The sequence below is a fragment of the Epinephelus fuscoguttatus genome, linkage group LG13 (assembly GCF_011397635.1).
Source record: "Epinephelus fuscoguttatus linkage group LG13, E.fuscoguttatus.final_Chr_v1".
In the NCBI taxonomy this organism is placed as follows: Eukaryota; Metazoa; Chordata; class Actinopteri; order Perciformes; family Serranidae; genus Epinephelus; species Epinephelus fuscoguttatus.
Window position 1 is genome coordinate 20,790,846 of NC_064764.1, and position 23,495 is coordinate 20,814,340.

General features: G+C 41.9%; 2 protein-coding genes across 13 annotated transcripts in view; both read right to left on the reverse strand.

Moving 5' to 3' along the window:
- The window catches only part of LOC125899588 (WD repeat, SAM and U-box domain-containing protein 1-like), a 29,137-nt gene extending 26,353 nt beyond the window's left edge, over nucleotides 1-2,784 (reverse strand). Inside the window, exon 1 of the mRNA XM_049594010.1 lies at nucleotides 1,888-2,784. Within this exon, the coding sequence (XP_049449967.1) occupies nucleotides 1,888-2,285 (398 nt within the window). The 5' untranslated portion in view covers nucleotides 2,286-2,784. The remainder of the gene's footprint in view (nucleotides 1-1,887) is intronic.
- Nucleotides 2,785-4,205: 1,421 nt separating this feature from the next.
- The window catches only part of LOC125899576 (bromodomain adjacent to zinc finger domain protein 2B-like), a 66,034-nt gene continuing 46,744 nt past the window's right edge, over nucleotides 4,206-23,495 (reverse strand). For 3 of the 12 annotated variants that reach the window (XM_049593979.1, XM_049593980.1, XM_049593981.1), the window contains exons 15-38: nucleotides 23,401-23,493; nucleotides 23,258-23,319; nucleotides 22,895-22,960; nucleotides 21,966-22,031; nucleotides 20,668-20,712; nucleotides 20,371-20,403; nucleotides 18,150-18,215; nucleotides 17,777-17,917; nucleotides 16,952-17,206; nucleotides 15,578-15,801; nucleotides 15,067-15,141; nucleotides 14,681-14,915; nucleotides 14,518-14,580; nucleotides 14,276-14,420; nucleotides 10,495-11,162; nucleotides 10,057-10,345; nucleotides 9,769-9,924; nucleotides 9,212-9,366; nucleotides 8,822-9,027; nucleotides 8,414-8,549; nucleotides 6,754-6,900; nucleotides 6,304-6,617; nucleotides 5,936-6,079; nucleotides 4,207-5,474 (exon numbers count right to left, since the gene is read on the reverse strand). In XM_049593979.1, coding sequence (XP_049449936.1) covers nucleotides 5,327-5,474; nucleotides 5,936-6,079; nucleotides 6,304-6,617; nucleotides 6,754-6,900; nucleotides 8,414-8,549; nucleotides 8,822-9,027; nucleotides 9,212-9,366; nucleotides 9,769-9,924; nucleotides 10,057-10,345; nucleotides 10,495-11,162; nucleotides 14,276-14,420; nucleotides 14,518-14,580; nucleotides 14,681-14,915; nucleotides 15,067-15,141; nucleotides 15,578-15,801; nucleotides 16,952-17,206; nucleotides 17,777-17,917; nucleotides 18,150-18,215; nucleotides 20,371-20,403; nucleotides 20,668-20,712; nucleotides 21,966-22,031; nucleotides 22,895-22,960; nucleotides 23,258-23,319; nucleotides 23,401-23,493 — 3,932 coding nt within the window. In that variant the 3' untranslated portion in view covers nucleotides 4,207-5,326. Of the gene's footprint in view, nucleotides 5,475-5,935; nucleotides 6,080-6,303; nucleotides 6,618-6,753; nucleotides 6,901-8,413; nucleotides 8,550-8,821; nucleotides 9,028-9,211; nucleotides 9,367-9,768; nucleotides 9,925-10,056; nucleotides 10,346-10,494; nucleotides 11,163-14,275; nucleotides 14,421-14,517; nucleotides 14,581-14,680; nucleotides 14,916-15,066; nucleotides 15,142-15,577; nucleotides 15,802-16,951; nucleotides 17,207-17,776; nucleotides 17,918-18,149; nucleotides 18,216-20,370; nucleotides 20,404-20,667; nucleotides 20,713-21,965; nucleotides 22,032-22,894; nucleotides 22,961-23,257; nucleotides 23,320-23,400; nucleotides 23,494-23,495 lie in introns of all 12 variants that reach the window. The other 9 variants (XM_049593986.1, XM_049593984.1, XM_049593987.1 and 6 more) reach the window with 9 other exon arrangements.

A 23,495-nucleotide genomic window follows, 5' to 3' on the forward strand; every position in this document is an offset into this window, starting at 1 on the left:
CACTAGCCCGAACACACACTGAGAGCCAGGTTAACGCTCTCTCAGGTTTTTTTTTTGTTTTTTTTTTAAGATTTTTTTGGGGCATTTCTAGCCTTTAATGGATAGGATAGACAAGTGTGAAAGGGGGAGAGAGAAGGGGAGTGACATGCAGCAAAGGGCCACAGGCCAGAGCCGAACCCGGACCGCCGCGGCAACAGCCCTGCACATGGGGCGCCCGCTCCACCACTAAGCCACCGACGCCCCAACTCTCTCTAAGTTAACTCATTCATAAGCCACACCTACTGAGTTTAAGAATGACAATTGATTCAGACAGAAATCCCAAAGGTACGTTTTTAATGGCTGCTATACTTGTGTGTATATGATTGTGACATGTTACAGAGCTGTTTTATTCATTAGACTTAAAAAGCTAAGAGAACCTGTGGAACATAGTGAAGGTGAACCAAAAGAGTTGGTTCATGAGTTGGACAAAACCAGATCAGAACCAGTCTTCTCATCACAAGCTCCAAATGAACACAAAATGATCTGCCAAAGTTTCGTTCTTTGTGTTTTTATCTGTGCTCCTCTGACTGGTTTGAAGTGGGCTGTGTTGAAATAATCATTCAGTGCATCAATCAGAATATTTCAATGCACGAATCAGGCTGGTGTAGGATGACTTCATTTGCTGATGAAGGCCTTAAAATGAGTCAGATTAGAATTTTTGTTTGTCAGATTCCCAAGTTCAAGAATTAATTTTCAAGCTCGAGTTATGGGATTGTTTGCTCAAGCGTCCAGAGAGACTGTCAGTCGAGAGTGATCCAACTGCTATTTGATGAATTTTTTCAGTCAAAAGTACCAAACATGCTGATAAAAAACAACTGACCAGCTCACTCAGTGTAAAAGTCCATAGTAAAGGCAGGCGGTCCAAAAGTGCATCCAGGAAATCTGACTGTAGTTAACTATTCTACGCCCAGGAACCCCAGGTCAGCTGACCTGGGGCTCCTGGCTGGCCCTTGCTCCATACTTAAGCTCAGGGGTGATCATGCCTTTGCTGTGTCTGCCCCCAAATTGTGGAACAGCATCCCCCTCCCAATCAGATCTGCCCCTACCACTGACTCATTTAAGTCCAGGCTCAAAACTTACTTTTATTCATTAGTGTTTGAGTCCTCCTGATGCAGTCTTCCCTGAAATGTGCCTTATGTTGCCTCTCATGTATATGTTTTTAGCACTGCATTCCTTTTGGTCAGCGTGAGTTGTTTTTTAAATGTGCTTTATAAATAAATTTGAGTTGAGTTGAGTTAAAAATCCTTTATTGATATATGAATAACCAACACATTTTGACTAGAGTGTCTTCATCAGGGTCTGTAGTCGAAACTTGTTGGTTATTCATCTATTAATAAAGAATTTTTAGCTATAGTTAGAGTGCCTTTTATCTTTAAGTGACTCTTTGCCCCCTCCTTGAAGCGCACCTGATTTTTTTTTTACAACTACACAGAGCCTTGACCCCATGCAGCACTCCCTATTTTTTCTTCATTACCAAACATGCCTGTTCCAGATTCTCACGTGTGGACTGGATGAATTTATGTTGTAGTTAAGTGATTCTGGTCAGATAAAACAAGCAATTTAAAGCTGTGACCTTGGGCTCTGAGAAATTATAAATGACATTTTTCACCAGTTTCTTACAATTTATGCACTAAAAGATAAATCAAGAAGTTTGTGAGTGTTCAGCTCTAAATAATGAATAGCCTAACCAAGACTTGCTTTGACAATTGCTTACAGACAGCAGTCATGAATATTTATGGTGAAATACTTGAGGCAGGAGCTTTAAAATGTCACTTTAAGGCTGGAGGTAATCAGGATACTGGCCCCTGATGTGCAGCATTAACAGCTGACGTCTGTGTCACTGTGTACCTGCGTAATGTCTTGGAGGGGAAGTCCCAGAGGGCCACGGTGCCATCGCAGGCCCCTGCCAGCACCAGGGAGGAGTCTGGCGCCACGGCGCACACTCGGAGCGGGCTGCGGGCCGGGTGTTGCAGCACCGCGGTCACCTCACCTGTTTCCGAGTTCCACACGATGGTGGCTCCGTCCGTGGAGCAGCTGAGCAGGTAGCTGCCACATGAGCTGAAGCAGCAGCAGTGAACCCCGTAGCCGTGGCCCGAGAGAGGAGAGAAGGGGAGCTCCGTGAAGTCAGCTGTGTTGTACACACGGAGGGTTTTATCACCGGAGCCGGTGGCGAGCAGGGATGAGGAGAAGGCACAGCAGCTGACCTCGTCTGTGTGCTGCTGGAGAGTGCAAAGTATTGACACCATCTTGTGACAGACGTGTGTTCACTCACAAGGTGGCGCAAAATGCTCAAGTATCCGCCTGTGAAACGACAAGAGGAGAGTTGGTGGAGAGGTGACACACACCTGATGGGAAGCTGCGCACACTGACAGCTGTCTGTCCAAAGGTCCCTTCAAATACAACAGAGACACAAAGCTCAGCACAAACTGTGGCTCCTTCACACAGCACTTCCTCCTTCAGCACAAAGTCTGTTTGTCTCACACAGCTGTTATCAGTCATGTGACGCAGCTGACTTATTATGGGTTGCACAGTGGTCATAGTCCATTTTTTTTTTACCATATTTGCATGACATTATTTAAAAAGATATTCCACAGTAAAAGTTCAAAAGTAAAGGAATAACTAAATTATTATTAGATAAATTCAAAAGTATACTCATGACGCAAAACTGCTCTTTTCAGTATCTGCAAATGGTTTTGATTTGGTTTGTTTGTGTCCTCGGTTCGGTTCAGTTCGATTTCTTTGTGTGTTTAGGGCTGTTTGTTGGTGTTTTTGTTTCGGTTTATTTTGTTTGTGTTTTTGGTTTGTAAGTGTTCTTGGTTTGGTTTGTTGGTGTTTTTGGTTTGTTTGTATTTTTGGTTAGGTTTGATTTGTTGGCGTTTTTGGTTCGGTTTGTTTATGTGTTTGGTTTGTATGTGTTTTTGGATCGGTTTGGTTGTATTTTCGGTTTGGCTTGTTAATGTTTGGTTTATTTGTGTTTTGGGTTTGTTTGTGTTTTTGGTTCGCTTTGTTGGTATTTTCAGTGTGATTTATTTATGTGATTTGGTTTGTTGGTGTTTTTGGTTTGGTTTGTTGGTGTTTTTGGTTTGGTTTGTTGGTGTTTTCAGTGTGATTTGTTTGTATTTTTGATTCAGTTTATTTGTGTTTGTAGTTTGTGTTTTCGGTTTGGTTTGTTGTTTTCAGTTTGTGTATTTTCAGTGTGTTAGTGTTTTCAGTTCAGTTTCTTAAAGTTCAGTTTGTCCGTTTCTCAGCAGGATTATGGAAAAAAACTACTGGCCCAGTTTTCATTAAACTTGGTGGAGGGCAGTAGCACGTGCCAAGAAAGAACCAGTTAAATTTTGTAAAGATCCAAATCACAGGCAGATACAAAATCTATTTTTCCACTTTTGTTAACATTGTTAGATTAGACATTTGGCCTTGGTTAAAGTCTTCGCTCTCTGAGTGCCCTTCTAGTTTTCATATTTAGGCCTATTATTGACACATACATGTGAAAACAACATTTTTTTTGTTGTAGCTGGTCAAGATGGAGCTTTTTTCCCTCTAAGTATCAAGCAGCAAAATATGGGAGTACAAGTACCCCAAACTTGTGCTTAAGCACAGTACTTGGGTAAATGTATTTCGTTACATTCCGCTGTTGGTATTTGATATAATCAAACAATGCATTCGCTTGATTTCATTTTACTTAAGTGTTAAACCAATATCAACCATGTAAAATGTTTCAAATAAGTCGAATGATTCAAATATTGCAAGATGATTATTGTCGGGGTTGGGATGTGTGAAAGAACCATAATTCATCCCCCCATGACCCAAGAGCCAATCAGAGTCTGGATCACATTCCAGAACACCACCGTCAACCTCACTGATGATATCATGAACTCACGGAGTCTGTGTGGATTTAATCTGTAAAACAGCAGAAGCAGTGGCACCAAAACTATAATTAAATCAGTTCATAGCAAGAAACTATGGATTAACAGAACAACCCTGAAACATGGACAATTAAAAAGCGGCAGCCTAAAATGTGAGGAGAGACAAAGTACTATATAACAGTGAACAGGTTGAAGGAGGTAATGGGGTTGTATTTCACCAGAGTAATATCTTGTATCATTTAATTTCACAGATAGATGATTATTTTTTTTCTGAGTAACAAGTGAAGATAGTGAGGGCCTAAGTGTTATTTTTGAAAAACAGGTTTATTTTATCTGTGCCACACACCCACTATTCAAAAATAATATTCCCACAAAAGTTGCTACTCATTTCACAATATTCATAATAAAATACAGTTACTTCAAGTCTTCTGACTTCAGCTGTCTGGAGATGCCTCCACTGGAGCGTGACACTGTCTGACTCCCGGCTGGATTAAAGCCCAGTGCAGGTTTCACGTCTGTCCGCAGGATGTCTGACAAGACTCTGGCTGAAGGAAATGCTTGGGAGATGAAACACACTATATGCACCACATCAATTCTTTTCAGAGGAGAAGCTCTACATTTTGTGTAAGGGTTTCCTACAGTATATTGTGCAGGACACACATACAGTACACACACTGAAAATAGAAAGAAAAACACACTCCTCCATACACTGTTGAGAGGTCAGAGGTCAGGCACTACAATACTGAGGAGACCACAGTGTTTTGAGTGGATTTTCAGCACAGGCAAAGTACAGTATAAGACATATGAAGTGCTACAATCATCCTTATGCATGAGCAATATTCTAACAAGACTGTACTGTATGTACACTCTATACATGTTAGAAATAGGTAAATAGTGACAGTGATACCTCCTTGTATTTTACATAAATAACTCGCAGGTGAACAGAAGCACTGCTGGCGCCTTATAGTCAAAAAGCTGTAAACATTTTTTTTTTTTGATTGGCTTGTTCAATAGTCCATAAAACAATCTTGACATTTTTTTTAAAGCTGTGTGCCATTTCTTGCTTTTTCTTAGAAAAGACTGACTGTAACATAAATACTTGAGAAAATAAATACACACACATACACTAAAGTACTGATGATAAAAAAGCCAAAGGCCTATCTACCGTGGAAATCTTCCATTCCCAAATACAATATTGAGTCCGTGAGTCAGTGCTTTCTGATAAAGAAAACGGTATTGCACTTTGATTAATCCAAACAAGTGTGTTTTCTCAGCAGGAGAATATGTCCTTTCACATTGCACGTCAATGTTTTTAGAACTTGTTTTATTGATTTAGTGTCTCGGGTGAAGAGAAGGCCTCCAACACCAAAGATGAAGTCTGATATGTAGAGAGGAGCGTTCAAAGTCCACACTTGATTCTGTTTTTACTCCAGCAGTTCAGTCCATCGTTTGTCGAAAAACCTCCTCATGCTGTGGCCGGCTCGTCCGATTTCTGAATCATCTTCGTTGAATTTTTCACAGTTATCGAAAACCAGGTTCACGTCCACGATGAAACTCTCCAGATTCAAGTACCTGGAATTGTTAGAAAAGGTTTTTAGTTTTTATTTACATGCAGCATCCAAACAGAAAAAAGGAAAGTATGATAAATGTATTTATTGTACATGAACATGAAACACATACACAAATCAACTTAAAGGTATGCTATGCAGGAATTGTCTTCCCTCCTCTCACAGCAAGAGAGGAGGGAAGTGTGGAGTTTACATGTTCTCCCCGTGTCAGTGTGGGTTTTCTCTGGGTACTCCAGCTCCCTCCCACAGTCCAAAGACACGCAGGTTAACTAGTGACTCTAAATTGACCGTAGGTGTGCATGTGAGTGTGAATGGTTGTCTGTCTGTGTGTCAGCCCTGTGATAGTCTGGTGACCTGTCCAGGGTGTACCTCTCTTCTCGCCTAATGTTAGCTTTTTTTTTTTTTTTTTTTTTTTTTTAGGAAAATTCTGCATAGTATTGCCTTTAGAAACCAACACAAACATACTGGTTGTTGGTGAGCTTTTCTCTGATGGTGGAGAAGTCCATGGGTTTTTTGATGACCTTCCTGTAACCAGGGACGGCTTTCTGGTTGACAGGCATGAGGAAGGGCCAAGCGTCCTGATGGGCCTCCAGCTCAGCCAGCAGCACTCTGGAGGGAGCAAGTGAAAATATAATTTAATAGAAGTTTAATATAGTTTCACCAGTGAGAGAAACATATTCTGAAACTTTGATTATGTATGATAAAGTGGATATTTTCGTCGTCATAAGTTCATGTCTGCATGAAGATCACTGTTGATGTTTTTGTTTTTTCCTAACGATGAGAAGACAGAGTAAATGCTGCTGTGCCTGCAGTGGATATGCGTTCATGCGTACCGGCACATTGCGAGCGCATTTGTGTTGTTGTCTTTGGCTGTCTTGGCTTTTTTCCCGCATGAGACAGGGCTGTCATGGCCGGCCTGGGCGCTGGGCGGGCTGTCGTCTCCTTTCCTCTTCTTGAACTCCTTGGTACCTTTCTTTGGCACGCTGGTGCTGCTGGCAGCCTCCTCTTTGATGAGCTCTCCTACCACAGATGGCTTACTGTTTCGTTTTACCTCGCTGCCTTTCTTCCCTCCTCCAGCTGTTCGGCTCTGTTGCTTCCTACTCCGGGGGGATTGTCCGCTCTCCTCAATGACAGAACACACAGCAGACTGGTGAAGAGGCACACAGAACATATCATATTCAAGTCCATTAATTGGATGTGTACATGTGATACAGATATGTTATCATTTTGGTGATTAGATCTACTCTAATGGTGGAATAAACTCTCAGGGCATGCTGCCGTACCTTTGCTACACAGGTGGGACAATACCAGTCGCCGTCAGGTACTGTAGTGATCTTGGGTTTGTGGCAGTAAGTGTGGCAGCCTTTGTCACAGCCGTCACAGAGTAAGAGCAGTTCTTCATTATCCCCTTTCTGACAGAGCTGGCAGTGCTGGAAACACCAGACAGAAGTAGTTGTGAATTCAAACTGAGATTCATCACAATGAAAACTAGTGGTTTATGCAATTCTGTGTGGCCAGCCATACTGAATGATACTGATTGTGCTATTGTCTATGAAGATAGATTTGTTTCAATATTATCTTTGTGAACGGAGCAGCGATCGGTGTGTAAATGAGTAATCTGTGAATATATAACACTTTTCACACAAAAATACTTTGCAAATACATAAAACAGATCTACACAAATAAATAACACACACACAAAAAAATCTGGGAATATGTAAAATTAATTTCCAAATCAACAAAAAGCATTTGTGAATCTCTTCCTAACATTTATAACATTTATAACTTTCAAACAGGCATTTGTGAAATCCAGTTTTTTATATTTGAGAATCTCAATTCTACGCTTCAGAAAAACATTTCTCTCACACAGTGTTTTAAGTCAAACTTAACGCCAGCCCAAACAAAAATCCTCTTGTATCACTCGACCATTTTCAGCTACCACGTGACCACCTGCTGATGATGTCAGGTCTGCATTTCAAAGTAGGAGCAAGTAGTCTCTCTATATGCCAAGACAAAATTAAATATTCAGCTATAAGTAACAAGCATTCATTATTTTATTATGTTAATGTGACACAGTGAGTATTAGTGTGTGTTTTTTGTTCTATGTATATGTTATCTGACATATTTATTTCTGTTTGAGTATGAACAACATGAATGGGAAACTTTCAGTTTCACTAAGTGGTTGGCTTGTGCTGCTTCAGTACATTGTTTTAGGCTATGTTAAGTGTTGTAAGATAGTGACAAGTCACAGCACCCTAATTATCTGATATAGTTGTTGCCTGGTAATGATGTATTGTAAACTGATGCTGCGAACACACCTTTCCTTTTTTCACCTTTTGCCGAAAACAAACTTAATTTGAGGAATGTAAGCTGTGCAGATTTATTGGGCTATGTTTGCTTTTAAAATGGATAAGAGGCCATGCCTTAAGATATACTACGCAGGTTTTTCTCTAAAAAAAATGTAGGGACTCAGAACAGAACTAATCCCTCTCAACTGTTACTTACAACTCACTCAAAGTGTGTGCTGAGATATTTTTCTGCAGAGACTCTGCCCTCTGCCTGTATTTTCTTATTTTCTGTGTTCAGAATATTTATGGGCGTGTACCCCCACAGTGCTTAGGTGAGCTGGGGAATCTATAAAAAGATAGCAACCAGTTGCCAGACCGCAAGCAGCAAGCCTTTAGGAGACACAGCGCCCAAACAACGCAAATACAGTGAGGCGAAACACCAAGAGAGTGTATCTGAGGTTGTTTTTTTCTTTCACTCCTGTTGGTGAGCATGTAAACAAACAGTAACAGACAATCCTGCAGAGTAAATCTTTAAAAATCAATCTTCATAAAGTGGAACGTCCTTAGCGAGGGCTATAAATTGACGCTTACAATTATGTATAATTAAACAATATAAACAAATGTGTGATTAGACGAGAGACAGAGTGTCACTAACCACTTTCATGATGGATCGTTCCCAGGCAATGGATTTCTGTAGCTGCTGAATGCAGAGTGACAGCTGAGCAGAACTGCGGACTTCACCGAGGGCTTTACGCCACATCCTCATCCCAGGTGCCACCTCCTCCTCGCTGCTTTGGGGTCACAGAAAGTGAGACTGCAGCATAACTGTACAGCAACCACACATACAGTCTGCAACATGATCACTCTGACGCTAACAGCCATTAAAAAGAGACACTTGTTTAAGAGACAGCCTGCTGTGAGGTTAACAATCTCTAGAATAAAGTGTTGGATGAACCGCCCCTTCACCATCAACACCAGAGGGATGGTGCTGGAGCATTTACTGTGACATTATCCAGTTTGATCTGAAAGGTTGTACTTAAAAGGGGCTCTTCTCTCCAGGTACCTGCGCTCAATGTTCCTCTCCAACTCTGCCAGCCTGATGACAGCTATATCAAGGGGATTGTCGGGCCGCCGCACCACCGTGCCAGAGAGTTCCTCCTGGCTGGTTTCTCTCTGTCCTTTCTTCTCTGGAGCGGGGGAAAAGGAGAGCTTGTGCTCATGATAAACCAGATCCTCCCTCTCTGACTGGGGCTCGGGATGCATCCATCCCTGAGGGAGACATCGTCACATTTGATGACACAGTAATTACTATAAAGACAAAGTGAGGACACAGGACAAGGACAAGCATGTCTTGGATAATGACTAATGAAAATGAATTTGGATTAAAAACACTGGTGTATTATCTGTATGAGCATCACGAAGATGAAAGAGTAGGATGCTCATCTGTCTGTACCTTGACCTGCAGGCTGGCAGAGATGACTTTCCTCTCCAGAGCCTCGACCCGCTGCAGCAGGCTGATGTCCACCTCCATGGCCTGCTCCTCAACACACCAACTCTCCACTGTCTCCTCGCTCATCTCCTGCTTCTCCAGCTCTGACACATCAAACGCTGCCACCACAGATGCACACACAATTACAAACAACTGTTTATGGACCGCAACCTTACAATATTCAATGTAATGTGTGCTACAAAAGGTCCAACAGGGACAGTATTTTTATATCACTGCATGTCTGTTGTACTGTAGTGTTGTCAGCATACAAAAATTTCTAAATTTGAGCTTGAAAAATATTGATATTTGCTACCATTTTTGATACTACAGGGAAAAAGTGACAAAACATGACATTAACAATGAGAGAGAGGATGAAAGTGCAGATGGTATTGGTGTAACCAAACTACGGAAAATGAGTATTAAAACCGTTTCAGATATTCTGAATCAATAAATCAGTATTTTTTTTAAACACTGGTGTGTTGACTTCTGCCATAGAGAGCGCAGAGGAAATGTGGACCAACCATCTTTGCTGTTTGCACAGAGCTGGGTCGTATACTCCATATGTTTCTGGATCTGTTTCTGCAAGGCCTTCTCTCTGATGCCTCGGCCATGAAGGGCCTTGACCAGACTGTGCAGCTCCTCCGTGTCTGCCACCCTCCACCAGCCACACAGCATCTCTGCCAACACACATGCACAAATTTAAAAACTATTGTCACCCAATTGTTAATTTTTAGCATCCTAGAGAAGTTGTATAACTGAGTGACAGTCTTTTCTTTAGTCCAGCATGTTTGGCAGTGAGCCATTCTTACCCTCGGGGATAGGCTGGGGACTAGGGTAGTCCTGGGTCTTGGCCACTTCCACAGCAGGGAACGATGCACAATCGGGCTTGTCACTCAGGGGCTCTGGGGTCTCGCTCTTGTTGACAGAGTTGTTATTTGCCAGAGAGATGGCCCTGCTGGCATCATCCTCTGCATGCTGGGAGGCCAGATCCAACACGGGGAGTAGAGAAGCACCAGAGGAGGGCAGGCTGGGACTTGGTGCTGCGCCGGACACATCACACCTCGTCAGCCTGCTTTGATGAATGCCAGACTTGACTTGCTGAAGAGAAAAACACACAAAATACACAAACTTTAATTGTGATCAGACATTACTTCCACATGCATAATGTAGAAGTGTCCAACTTGTGTTCTAAAAAAGCACAGCATGATCTGAAATAAATGTGACTGAGATTACTGTCATCAACCGACCTGAAGGACAGACGGCTGCAGGTTATTGATCCCAGCAGGAGCGCTGGAACTGGCTGAAGCCCGGGGATTAGGGGAGAGGGAGGAGGGGGATTTGGTGCTGATGGTCTGAAGTGGAGAGGAGGAGGCTGGAGGGCTGGAGCCAGAGGTGAAGGAGGACTCATCACAAGGAGAGCGAGGCAAGAGGCTAAACCACTGGTTGCTCTTTTCCATCAGTATTTTGGAGAGCTGGTCCTCATGAAGGACAGACTGAGAGCCGCAGGTAATCCAGGGACTACTTCTGAGCTGTGGCGCACTAAGCAGAGATGGCACTGAAGTATCCGATTTATCTATCAGTCCCTGCTGATTAGTGGCTGTCTGAGAGGCGGGACATGAGGGATGAGTGGTAGGGACTTTAGCAGAGTGACTGTTGTGAGAATTGATGTCTGAATCTTGAGCCATTTTGGCTACTTCAAGGAGTTTGCTGAGCTTGGAGAAGGAGCCGGGTTTCTGGAGGAAGAGATTGAGACTGTCTTTGTCCTGCTGGCTCTCCGGTGTGGTTGTATCACCGTCTGTGCTCTGCGCTGGGCTGGAGACCACTGGTGTCTTTGCTTCTTCCTGCTGCTCTTCTTTTACCCTGATCACCTGGGCAGTCCTCTTTCTTTTCTTCTCTTTCTCCACCTCTTCATGACCTGAGTAACATGAAAAGGTAATGTCAGCCAGAGTCCTGTACGGGTCTGATTTCTAAGGACCTCTCTCAAAGCAAAGCTGCAATGTGCAATACAGCCCCCACCCTGCCACCTGCACATATGAAAATCAGTTCTATAACGCAACATGACCGACCAACACAAGATCTGCGAACCAACCCCAAACTGCAAATCCATTAATAACCATGCACTGTTCTAATAATACCAACAGGCAGCAAGTTTAAAGTGATCATTTTGGGGCATTTTATACATGTCAAACTAAGAAAAAAATATTTTAGAATGAACATAATTCAGTACAAGTACAATTTAAATAAATATTTTTTGCTTAATAATATTGAGCAGCACATCTCAGCGGTCAAATTCTAGAGTGCAGGGCTCACTCGCTCACCCCTCCCATCGGGTAAATGACGGTGGCCTCATAGGGACAAAAAGCATTGCGCACAAGTTTTTCAGGAGTAGGTCTATCTAGCGACAAGGTGTAATGTTTATTTAGAAATCTAAGCCATGTTACAATATTGTAATGAATCCCTCATGAGCAGGAGACCAGAGGAGTGTTCGGGAAAAAGGCCTGTTTATTTGAGCACTCCAAAAACTCTGGTAACACTCCAGGGGGTGAAAGACTCCGTCCCAAACCCTGACTCTTCTAGCGTAACACACACACTTCATAACTTTACACACGTACTCGTTTACCGTACCAAGTGGGGACCCCCTCTCCTCTCTGCTCAATCTCCAGCCCGCACACTGACTGACAGCGTAGCCGGTAAACAGAGCTCAGCTGTTTATTTAGCCTAGCGATATCTCTGGACTATAGTAGCTGCAATGGACGACTTTGTACGCGATTTTGAAGAGTTTCTTGTAGCGGACACAGACCCAGAGCCATACCTGTTTGAGCCGGAGCATACAGATGAGGAACTCCATGTGTTTGATGATGAGCAGGCGAGAAGAGAGGCTAAATGCACAGAATGGGATTCGGTGCTACTGCTGCCATCGTTGGGGAGATATATCATCAGGAGGAAAAGCGCCGCAGAGAGTGCATCACAAGGAGGGAAGTTGCGTCATCTTTTCCTCACAGATGATGGTTCGGGTTCCTTCTCTCCTGTTGCGTGGTAAGTGTGGTCCATTCACAAATTTTATAACTAAAAAAAACTTTTCACTACTCTCTATCGACAAACTACTAACACTCTCTGCTGTTTCCTCCTCCTTCTTCCTTCCTTCCGCTGTCTTCATTGGTTTATTTATACACGCGAAACGCGTTCTCTGGCTGGCTGGATTGTCCGCTTGGGCTGCCGTACATACATGGCGGTGCAAGATGGCGACCTCTCTAAAGCAAGGCCCTTGCTATATATATATATATATATATATATATATATATATATATATATATATATATATAGAAAACAGGCCAAAATTTTGGACACACCTTCTCATTCAATGCGTTTTCTTTATTTTCATGACTATTTACATTGTAGATTCTCACTGAAGGCATCAAAACTATGAATGAACACATGTGGAGTTATGTACTTAACAAAAACAGGTGAAATAACTGAAAACATGTTTTATATTCTAGTTTCTTCAAAATAGCCACCCTTTGCTCTGATTACTGCTTTGCACACTCTTGGCATTCTCTCCATGAGCTTCAAGAGGTAGTCACCTGAAATGGTTTTCCAACAGTCTTGAAGGAGTTCCCAGAGGTGTTTAGCACTTGTTGGCCCCTTTGCCTTCACTCTGCGGTCCAGCTCACCCCAAACCATCTCGATTGGGTTCAGGTCCGGTGACTGTGGAGGCCAGGTCATCTGCCGCAGCACTCCATCACTCTCCTTCTTGGTCAAATAGCCCTTACACAGCCTGGAGGTGTGTTTGGGGTCATTGTCCTGTTGAAAAATAAATGATCGTCAACTAGCATACGCAAACCGGATGGGATGGCATGTCGCTGCAGGATGCTGTGGTAGCCATGCTGGTTCAGTGTGCCTTCAATTTTGAATAAATCCCCAACAGTGTCACCAGCAAAACACCCCACACCATCACACCTCCTCCTCCATGCTTCACAGTGGGAACCAGGCATGTGGAATCCATCCGTTCACCTTTTCTGCGTCTCACAAAGACACGGCGGTTGGAACCAAAGATCTCAAATTTGGACTCATCAGACCAAAACACAGATTTCCACTGGTCTAATGTCCATTCCTTGTGTTTCTTGGCCCAAACAAATGTCTTCTGCTTATTGCCTCTCCTTAGCAGTGGTTTCCTAGCAGCTATTTGACCATGAAGGCCTGATTTGCGCAGTCTCCTCTTAACAGTTGTTCTAGAGATGGGTCTGCTGCTAGAACTCTGTGTGGCATTCATCTGGTCTCTGATCTGAGCTGCTGTTAACTTGCGATTTCTGAGGCTGGTGACAGATGAACTTATCCTCAGAAGCAGGTGACTCTTGGTCTTCCTTTCCTGGTCGGTCCTCATGTGTGCCAGTTTCGTTGTAGCGCTTGATGGTTTTTGCGACTCCACTTGGGGACACATTTAAAGTTTTTGCAATTTTCCGGACTGACTGACCTTCATTTCTTAAAGTAATGATGGCCACTCGTTTTTCTTTAGTTAGCTGATTGGTTCTTGCCATAATATGAATTTTAACAGTTGTCCAATAGGGCTGTCAGCTGTGTATTAACCTGACTTCTGCACAACACAACTGATGGTCCCAACCCCATTGATAAAGCAAGAAATTCCACTAATTAACCCTGATAAGGCACACCTGTGAAGTGGAAACCATTTCAGGTGACTACCTCTTGAAGCTCATGGAGAGAATGCCAAGAGTGTGCAAAGCAGTAATCAGAGCAAAGGGTGGCTATTTTGAAGAAACTAGAATATAAAACATGTTTTCAGTTATTTCACCTTTTTTTGTTAAGTACATAACTCCACATGTGTTCATTCATAGTTTTGATGCCTTCAGTGAGAATCTACAATGTAAATAGTCATGAAAATAAAGAAAACGCATTGAATGAGAAGGTGTGTCCAAACTTTTGGCCTGTACTGTATATTTTAGACCTGTTGGAAACACTGTGTGAACATGGTGAATAAAGTGAACAATCAGAGTTATCAGTTTTGGTTCGCACCTTCACTGCTTTCCATGCCCTCCACAAAGATGCCACTACAGTGCGGAAGGACCCAGTATCGTCTCTTGTAGCGATCCTGTCCAATCGTCATGGAGCGCAGAGAGTGAGACGAGTCGAATAACTTCTGTCTGATCTGAATCTGTTGCTGAAGAGACAGAGAGCACAGCAAGTTGAACTATGAGGTATTACATTCATTGATGAGCTAATCCTGAGAAGAAAATGTCTCACAGGGTTTAATTTACCTTGTATGTTTTCTCGATCTGTTTCTCCAGCTCCTCCATGCTGGCTGAGTGTACACTGTCATCCTAGATGAAAAGAACTCATTAGTGTGAGGCCCGTGGACTGGCTGACATTTACTATAACAAACACTGATTTAAGCCGCTGGCTCCCCATGCTGTCACTGACCTCCTCTTCACATATCTCAGCTTTCTTCCCCTTCTTTCCCCCCGATTCTTCTTCCTCATCATCGTCGTCGTCTCCTTGGTCTTCACTGTCGTCATCCTCGTCCTCCTCCTCCTCACTGTCCCCGTCTTTCCTTTTGCCTTTGTTTCTGGCAGTGGGGATGACAAATGTGTGGCTGTCTTCTCCCCCCACACTGCTGTCTCTCTTCCCGGTCTTCTTGGCATGAATACTCCTCAGTCTTTAAAGACAAAAACAGACTGTTAGCTTGTACGCATTCATTAGAAAATTAAGACTTTATAGTTTCAGCATGACCATCTCATTTACTAAGACAACATGTTAGTGTTTGCACAGAATCTTCCGATAACAGCTTAGTTGAAGTATATACTCACTTGCGAAGTTTTCCCTCCACGACCCACTTATCCTTCCTCAGGTTGGTCATGTGATCTATGTTTTTGTCGATCTCACTGCGAAGTATCAAACAATATTGACACAGATGTTTCTGTGGCCTTTTTTGTGTAACAAAAATAGCATGGTGCCTCTGCACCACGCTGCAGTGTGCACCAGATGTATTTCAAAGTGTTACCAGTACTACTGAAAAATTGATGACACTTGGTTTGATGCAACATCGTGAAACTGTCCATCAGACCTGATTTGTCTTATTCCTTTTGGTACTTCTGTTATCCCATTAAAATTGAAGCCTGCATTAATAAAACACACCAATAGTTTCCAGTCTCATGCAGATATTAACTGTTTGCTGCAGGCATATAAGGAACATTGATTTACTTCAGTACAATAGTACGATACTAGTACAATACTGCCCCACAAAACTGAGAGTTAACTTAATTTGATAAATTGCAAAGTCAAAGACAAAATAATGTCAGAAGGAGGTGAGAAGCTCACCTGATCACAGCCTTACTGCAGCAGAGCTCATTAACCAGGAACGCGAGCATGGAGGCCTTCTGTGACGGGCTGTGGGCCTGAAACGCCTTGGTCCTGAGGCTGAGGGCCAGAGCAGCCACCTCTGTCTGCTCGCAGTGAGCCTCCATGTAGATCTGAAGGATCTCAGACACGTTGTCCCGGTTGATCCCCACATTGGTCAGGTGGTCCCCCAAGGCAGTTTTATTCTGATAGAAACAATGTGTTTAAGAAACAGAGTTTAGTGGTGTCAAACAAACAAATGCTTTTCTTTAACCAGTTAAGTCAAAACCAGAATATCTTTTTATAAACTCTAAGTTATGACAGCAGCACACGGGTGAAGAGTATAGCCCATAGAAGCATAATGGGGATCTAGTAAGACACTGTCCTTTTGAGCAACTCTGGGATGTGTCTGGGACACATCTAGGATGTGCACATTATTATGACACATGACATTTAAGTATACAGTCTTGCTATCTTTTGTCCCTGAATACAAGTCTCACTAAATGTACACACAGCCTCCTAATACAAAGTGATAATACAATTATCATGTTAAGACATCATCACACCCTATAGCATGGACAAATGGCCTTGGGGAATAAACGGAAATTATGGTTTAAACTTTATAGGTGTACTAATAGCTCTTAATACCGATACCACTGTAAAGAGACTCTTCCTCTATCTGCACAGAACCTGAATCATAATGCTGAAAATCCTAACGTCTGCTCGATGAATGAGCTGGTAAGAGATGATCCACTGCCAACATTTCCTTCTATTAATTATCTTACACTGTCACAGCAGTCAGTTCTTTCTTAAACATATACTTTGCAAGATTGTCCTAAAAAAACAATGCATAGACTGCCTGTATCTTCTTATTTTCTGTGTTAGGGATGTTTATGGGCATGTACCCCCACAGCGCTCAGGTGGGGTCGGGGCTTTTATAAAAGGTAGCAACCAGATGCCAGACCATAACCAGCTGGAATCCAAGAGACACTGCCGAAACAACGCAAATATAGCAAGGTGAAACATCAAACAGGAGTGAGTCTGGGGTTGGGTTACTTTCACTTTTGCTGGCTAGTGTGTTCACAAACAGTACCTGACATAGTATACTTTTAAATATCTTAAATAAATTAAAAACTCTGCTTTCAAGAAATTCACATCTATTGCTGCATTAGTTTCAGAAAGAGTTAATATCAATCACTGAAACAGCGTGAAATGATATTTGTATAATAGCTACATCTGAATCAATACATTTTAGGGGCACATAGCGGGTGTACGCTTGTTTTTGTATGCAAGTGTGTGCATACACATGTAAATTACAATACAGGAATCATTTCAAATTCAACAACAGACTCTCACCTTGTGACCTGCAGGTATGCCAGGATCACACACAGCTGCGGAGAGCATGCTCACCAGCAGGTCCTGCACCTTGCCCATACTGTCCCCAGTGTTGAGCAACCCCTCCTGAAGGTCACTTAGACTGAGCATGTTTGGGTTTATGTCTAACCTCAGGACCTTCCCAAAGCTGCGCAGAAACTGCAGCACCATCAGGCAGTCGGAGAAAGTACTCCCTGGTAAGACCAGACCAGGGATGCGGGACAACTCTGGAAGTGGCTGGAGAGGAATAAAAACAATCAACAATTTGTGAAAGAATCCACATTAAGACAGTAATAAAATCTGCTTGTATAAATAAGTGTTAAAAAAATATTTAAGACCAAATTAAATATATTTTTCAGCTATCTTACAGAGCTGATATTGCTTGTTTCAGACTACCAGTAGTTTGTCTATGAAACCCTTTTAAAGAAATCTCTGACCGCAGTATGTGATCACTAACACTCTGGTTGGTGTTATAGCACCAGTGGCCACTTGGTGGCAGTGTTTTTAACCTACACCTGCTCTCTGTTTAATCAATTCCAGATGCTTTCAGTGATATTACACATCTATTTTGGTAGATCTGATAGTAAAACAATAAAACCATAAATTCATCAAAAGCATTTCTAATCTTCATGCCTATAGCTCCTACAGTAATTATACTGATTGATTTCCATGTTGAAAAAAATCCCTGTGCTGTAGGAAAATCCAATCTTTTCCACACATCTACTCCACAGATGGAGAATATCCACGGTGACATACGTGCATGAACTCTCATTTTTATCTGCCAGCAGCGCCACGGTGAGTGAATACCTTATGATCTGCTAAACACATGTCTTCATTTGGTTTCTTTAGCTCTTTTGCTTTTTCCAGCTCCAGTCTTCTGAGCTCCAGTTTCCTCTCCTTGTTTAACCGTTTCTCATCCTTCTTCTCTTTCTTTAGACGCTCCTTCTCCTACAGCCAAGACAAAGTGTTACTGACACTCCTGCAGACTAATGAGCTCAGAATTGCTCACAGTTACAGAGGATGGAAAACACAAACTATGGCCTTAATTACCGCAGTGTTGAATCGTCAAAAAATATACATTACCAAGGGGAAAAAACACAAACAATAAAACAGTGTAGCAGAACACAGCAGCAGGAATGACCAGACACACAGGGATGTAAGCAGATCAGGTGTTACCCACCTCCGCCTTCTTACGGGCCTCCACAGCCTTCATGAGCATCATGTGCTGCCTGCGTCTTTCCCTCTCCTGGCAGAGCACAGACACACAGTTTCTTTTCTATTCAAGAGCTCATATATGCAATAATCAATCTGAATCCCAGTACGTGCACAGTAGAAGAAACACAGATCACAAGCATCACACAATCAAAATGTTGCACATTGCACCGCAGTTAAAAACAACAACAACAACAACAACAACAACAAAAAAAACATAGTTAAAGCAACTACAAGGAACTTTCATTTTGTGTGGATTTTGGCGGCAAATGTGGACAAAAGCGACGGTGTTTCCATGGGCGCCTACGCCTTGTGTCGTGCATGTGTTTTGGAAGCAGGTGAAAGAAAGATGCAATTTGTTTTTACACTATTTTCCTTTTTTAAACACAGCTGTTTGCAAGATGCATAGTGATGACATGATGTATCTATTTGTGGCTGTGTAAGATTAATAACTAACATAAAAATTGTGAAGCAAAGTAAACTTATTTTAGCCACCAACATAAATTCATACAGGTATATTGATGTAAAAACTTGTCTTGCAATGTTAGTCACAAGTGAAATAGACAGTATATCTAAGTAGTTGAAGGAGGACTAATTCAGGATCGTTTTTGAAATCCTTTCCACTCCTGTAATTCTCTCCATCTGTTGAATGACCAACCAAGGTTGCCTCATGCTTTGCCTGTGCTCACTGTCCCTTTCAGTCTTTTTTTTTCTTAATTGATCAATCCTTCTCTTTCTCGCTTTGCTGATTCTGCCCCTCTATCAGCATTAACCACAAAATAAACCATCAAAAAGAAAATTCTCTACAGAAAAATCTCCTCCTGCTTCCCTTTAAGTGGTTCATGTGCAACTCACTGAGAAACTTTACCTGGAAAAATGTCAACATTTGCTCTTAGGATCAGTACTTTCGAACTGTTTCGTTTAATTTTGCAGGGAAACAGACCCGGTGATAGGCATTAAAGAACTATTTCACTGCAGGAGAGGGGTGAGAGGTGTGAGAAATAGGCAATGCAGCAACAGAATCTTGGTTTATATTTAATCAGCGCTGCCTGATTTTACAATTTGATCTGAGTTTGGTCTGAATTTGAAAAGGAGACAGAGAGGGACGGGTCTCTCTCGATCCCATTCTATACTGTGTGGTGGTTGACATACAAAAATGTGGAAGTATGTAGGATGAAGGCAGTTTACTACACTTAATTTAGACATACTACTCAAACTGTTATGATACAAAGCCAGTTGAAAACTCCTTTTGAGAATAACTATATACAGAGGGTCTCGTTTGCTTATGTAGATAATGTAATGGCATCAGTATTAAAATGCGACTGTTTCATAACCAGTTAAAAACTCCTTGTAGCTGCCTTAAACCAAATGGAATACAATGACAGATGTAAAGCCACACTGCAGGTAGCGATGCACACACAAAGCATAAGCTCAAAGTCACAAACAGCCATTATTAATCTGAGCATGTCGGCAAGACGGCAGACTGAAAGATACAGGCCAAGAGGTTTAGATCTATAAGCAGCAAATATTAAGTGTCACAGGGACAAGCAAAGCACAGAATTTATAATCGACTGATGGACAAAGTCGTGTGAAACTATCCTGGGAAATAAATTTAAATGATTACTGCATATTCTAACTGTGGTGTCCATCTGTGCCATCATTGCCTCCCTTAAAGTCCAGATATACTTAGTGAGAATAATGAAGCAAATAACCAGCAATGAATTAACATTTAAATCTCAAATGAGGAAAAATGTTGTTTCCATTAACTCAGTGGTGCAAATCACTGTCAGGAATACAAACTGCATATTGATTTTCCTCAGGTGATAGAATGAATTAGAAAGCTGGCTTAAACGCTTTAGAGTAAAAGGATTTTGAGCACCTAAATTTAATCAATCCAAAACAAAAACAAAGTAATATGGAGATGGTGTTCTTTCAGGCTATCAGAGTGCTTTGCATCCTGTTACATTTCTGTGGAGTAAAGGCGTTTTTGACTGCGTTGGCCAGATAATGGATGTGTTTTCTCTGAGAGACAAACAGCGTAGATGTATGCAGTGCACTGTTGTGGAAAAGCCATGCAGAGGGATGTAGTATGACTGCAGCCAATGCTACACTTTACGCACTGCTATGATGGCAACCATTTATCACAACACGTTCACAATACGTTGTTAAATGTACAGAAACAAACATACCCATACCATATCTAGTCTATGCCTCTCCAACTCCTGGGAGAAAGAGTTGGCAAAGTATTAAGAAATAGAAAATCACACAGGAAAATCAGTGCAAGAAAAATCCAACCTTTGAGAAGCTCCAATAAAAAATACCCCAAGAGAACCGCAAAGCATAATTTGACAGGATTTATTGTACAACACAATTCCATTAGGCTAATGAAAATCATCATTAGTTAGAGACCATCTCCAAGACATTCATTAACACCGAGGAAGAATGGTTTTGGTAAAATGTGGTTGTGGATTAAAAAACAAACCTACCTGGTGCTTCAGTATGACAGCTTGCAGTCTTCGCATCTCCTTCTCCTTCAAGAAAAGAAAAAAGATGTCAATTAGAAACCACAACATATGCACAAAAATTTACAATGGAACAAAAACATGCAGCAGAGAAGCAACGGCAAAAGACTGTGAGTCAAGGACATGAGGGATACTTGTGGCAGCTGAAATCAAGTTTTAGCAGTCAAAAACAGAAAGTATTTCAGCAGCCTGGGGCGGCTTTAAAACAATTAAATGGAAGTGAAGGGTTTTACTTGCTGCTTTTGCACTGCTGAGCACTTTGCATCTTTCCGCTCTATGCGCTTAGCATTTCTGCGGGAGCGCCCTGATCCCCTCGAGTTAAAAAAACTTCCAACTCAGAGCAGAAAAGCACCCGGCGTCATTGTTTTTTTTCCCTCTTTTGTCTGATCCATTTTTCCAATTTTACAGTGCTTTCTGACAGAAAGCCCTCTAGGCCAGGCATGTCCAAAGTCCGGTCCGAAAGCCAACTGTGGCCCAGGGAGCAGCTTTAACTGGCCCGCAGCTTGTTGTAGCAAGATGATTTTACATTTCTTCCATTCACGTCACAATGGCACAACTATCATACAGTTTGTAGACAGGCACCAAGTAGGAACCACGCAGGTGGAACTTATGTGTTTTCATAAGCAGATAGTACACAAGCAAACAAATGTTACCTAGCAGCAGATATTTTCAGGAGCCGTGGAAGGTTGAATACTTTTTCAGTGAAATATAAAACAGCTGCGATTGTCTGATTTGTACGTGATTTAAAAAAAAAAAAAAAATAATCCATATGATGTGAGAATTAACTGGTCGGCAGATATTTTCACATTATCTAATCTGGCCCCCCTTCAAAAAAGACTGGACACCCCTGCTCCAGGCAAACTTTTTCCACGTGCCAAGTCTCTTGTACCCACACAGATCTCCAACGAGCTGTTTGGGAAAAGCCTCTCACCCTCTTTTAGAGCCAGAGCAAGTGCCCTCCACCTGTCCATGTTTTATGCGGATGTTTAGTCACGAGGTAAGTAACTAACTATTAACAAACTAAGATCTGTGAGTTTACCTCACAGCAAAGGTTAGCCCAAGGACCTTAAACTGTAAAAATAATGGACGTAGCTACTATGACGTCACCCATTGGTTTGTGGACTCTTGTTGCCAAGTCACAATTACATAAATAAAAGAGGCACGCTGCAAAAACTGCTCCGTTTGATTGTGGCCTGCTTCAACAAAAAAGCGCTCAGACTGATCAGGGCCTTAAACAGTCACAGCTTGATCATGTTACTCACCTTATTTCGCTTCTCAGCCTCCAATATTTTGGCATTGGCTGCTTCTTCTTTCTTCTTTCTTTTTGCCTTTAAGTGCAAACAGGTCTTAAGGTCATACAACAGGTGCAATGAACTAATTGAAAACACATAAAATGCAGACACCACAAGAGAGCTTGATTGGGCCTGCAAACTCTGATTAATGAAAACTTGAAGATAATTTTTTAAATGAAAATCATCAAGTAGAAATTATAAAAGGCTATGAAAAATATCTTAAATCTGTGAAATATCTATAAATCTGATTTGTTTGTGGTGTACTTAAAATAATGTTTAAGTTTGGTATGTGTTTGCTGTCTTTAATCATCTGTTAATGCAATCAATAGAAAATATTCCACAGAGAACTAAACAGAGCCGGTGGCTCACTGATAAAGTCACATCTAACATATTGAAATCTTGAGCAATGAGATGATTATTTCCCCCCATTAACACTGAGAGACAAAATGGCTGCAGTTATGAAACACCAGCAGGCAGTGAGAATAAATTAAGCAAAATTTCTATCAGTAATTATAGCCACAACGAAATCCTGTTAAGAGCTGCTTGCCAAGCGTGTCAACTGAAATTTGATTTATAAAAGCTAAAATACTTCACAGCTTCTATTAGTGGGAGAATGCAAAATAGGTATTTCACCTAGCCACGGTAAACTCTGGGCCACCTCTTACTTAATGAAATACTGTATTTTGTATTAAGCTCCATCATGGTCTGAGGAGATTTTCATATTCAATGGCACTTTTGCAAAAAAACCAATTAGGCATTAGTCACATGTACTCACTAGATGTGGCTGGAAGTGGGACCACATAATTTAGGAATAGCCTTTGGTTGGGTTTTTTAAAAATCCTATCAACAGCAGAAAGGAAGTGTTTTAGAATGTTTCTGCAATAACTTTCAGGACGAACCTCGAGAATTTGCTGTGCACGGAGTTCTTTCTCCATACGAATTTGCTGAATGCGCTTGATCTTCTCCTGGTAAAAGGATGAGGGCAAGATCAAATGAATTAACTGTTAAGTCATGCATGTTATAGAGTGGCGGGAGGGAGCGGGGTGTGGGGTGAAGAAGTACAGTGGGTCTATGCAGATGAGGAAGGTGCAGCATTCTGAGGGATAGCAACTTCCTTGTAGGAATTCAAAAGCAATTCAACTGTGTTTAAAAACCTTTTTCACCTTGGAGCACACAAACTCTGAATAAGAACAGAGCAGCTGCAGATGGTTATGAAGCTTTGCACGGAAAATTAAACAATGCATGCAAAGGAGGGTCCTTACTTGCTGTTTAAGAATCTTCATCTGCTCCCTCTTTTTCCGCCTCTCCTCTGCGGCCATTATTGCTGGAAGACACAACACATTAGGCTTGCACACAGCATTACGATGGAGTGTTAGAAGAGTGTGAACACGGAGAAGCTGTTTACCTTGTTGTTTCCTTGCCTCTTTGGCTGCTTGCGCCATGGCCTGCTTCTCGAGCTTCCTCATCATTTTGATCTGAGCTGCCTGTCGAGCTATTTCT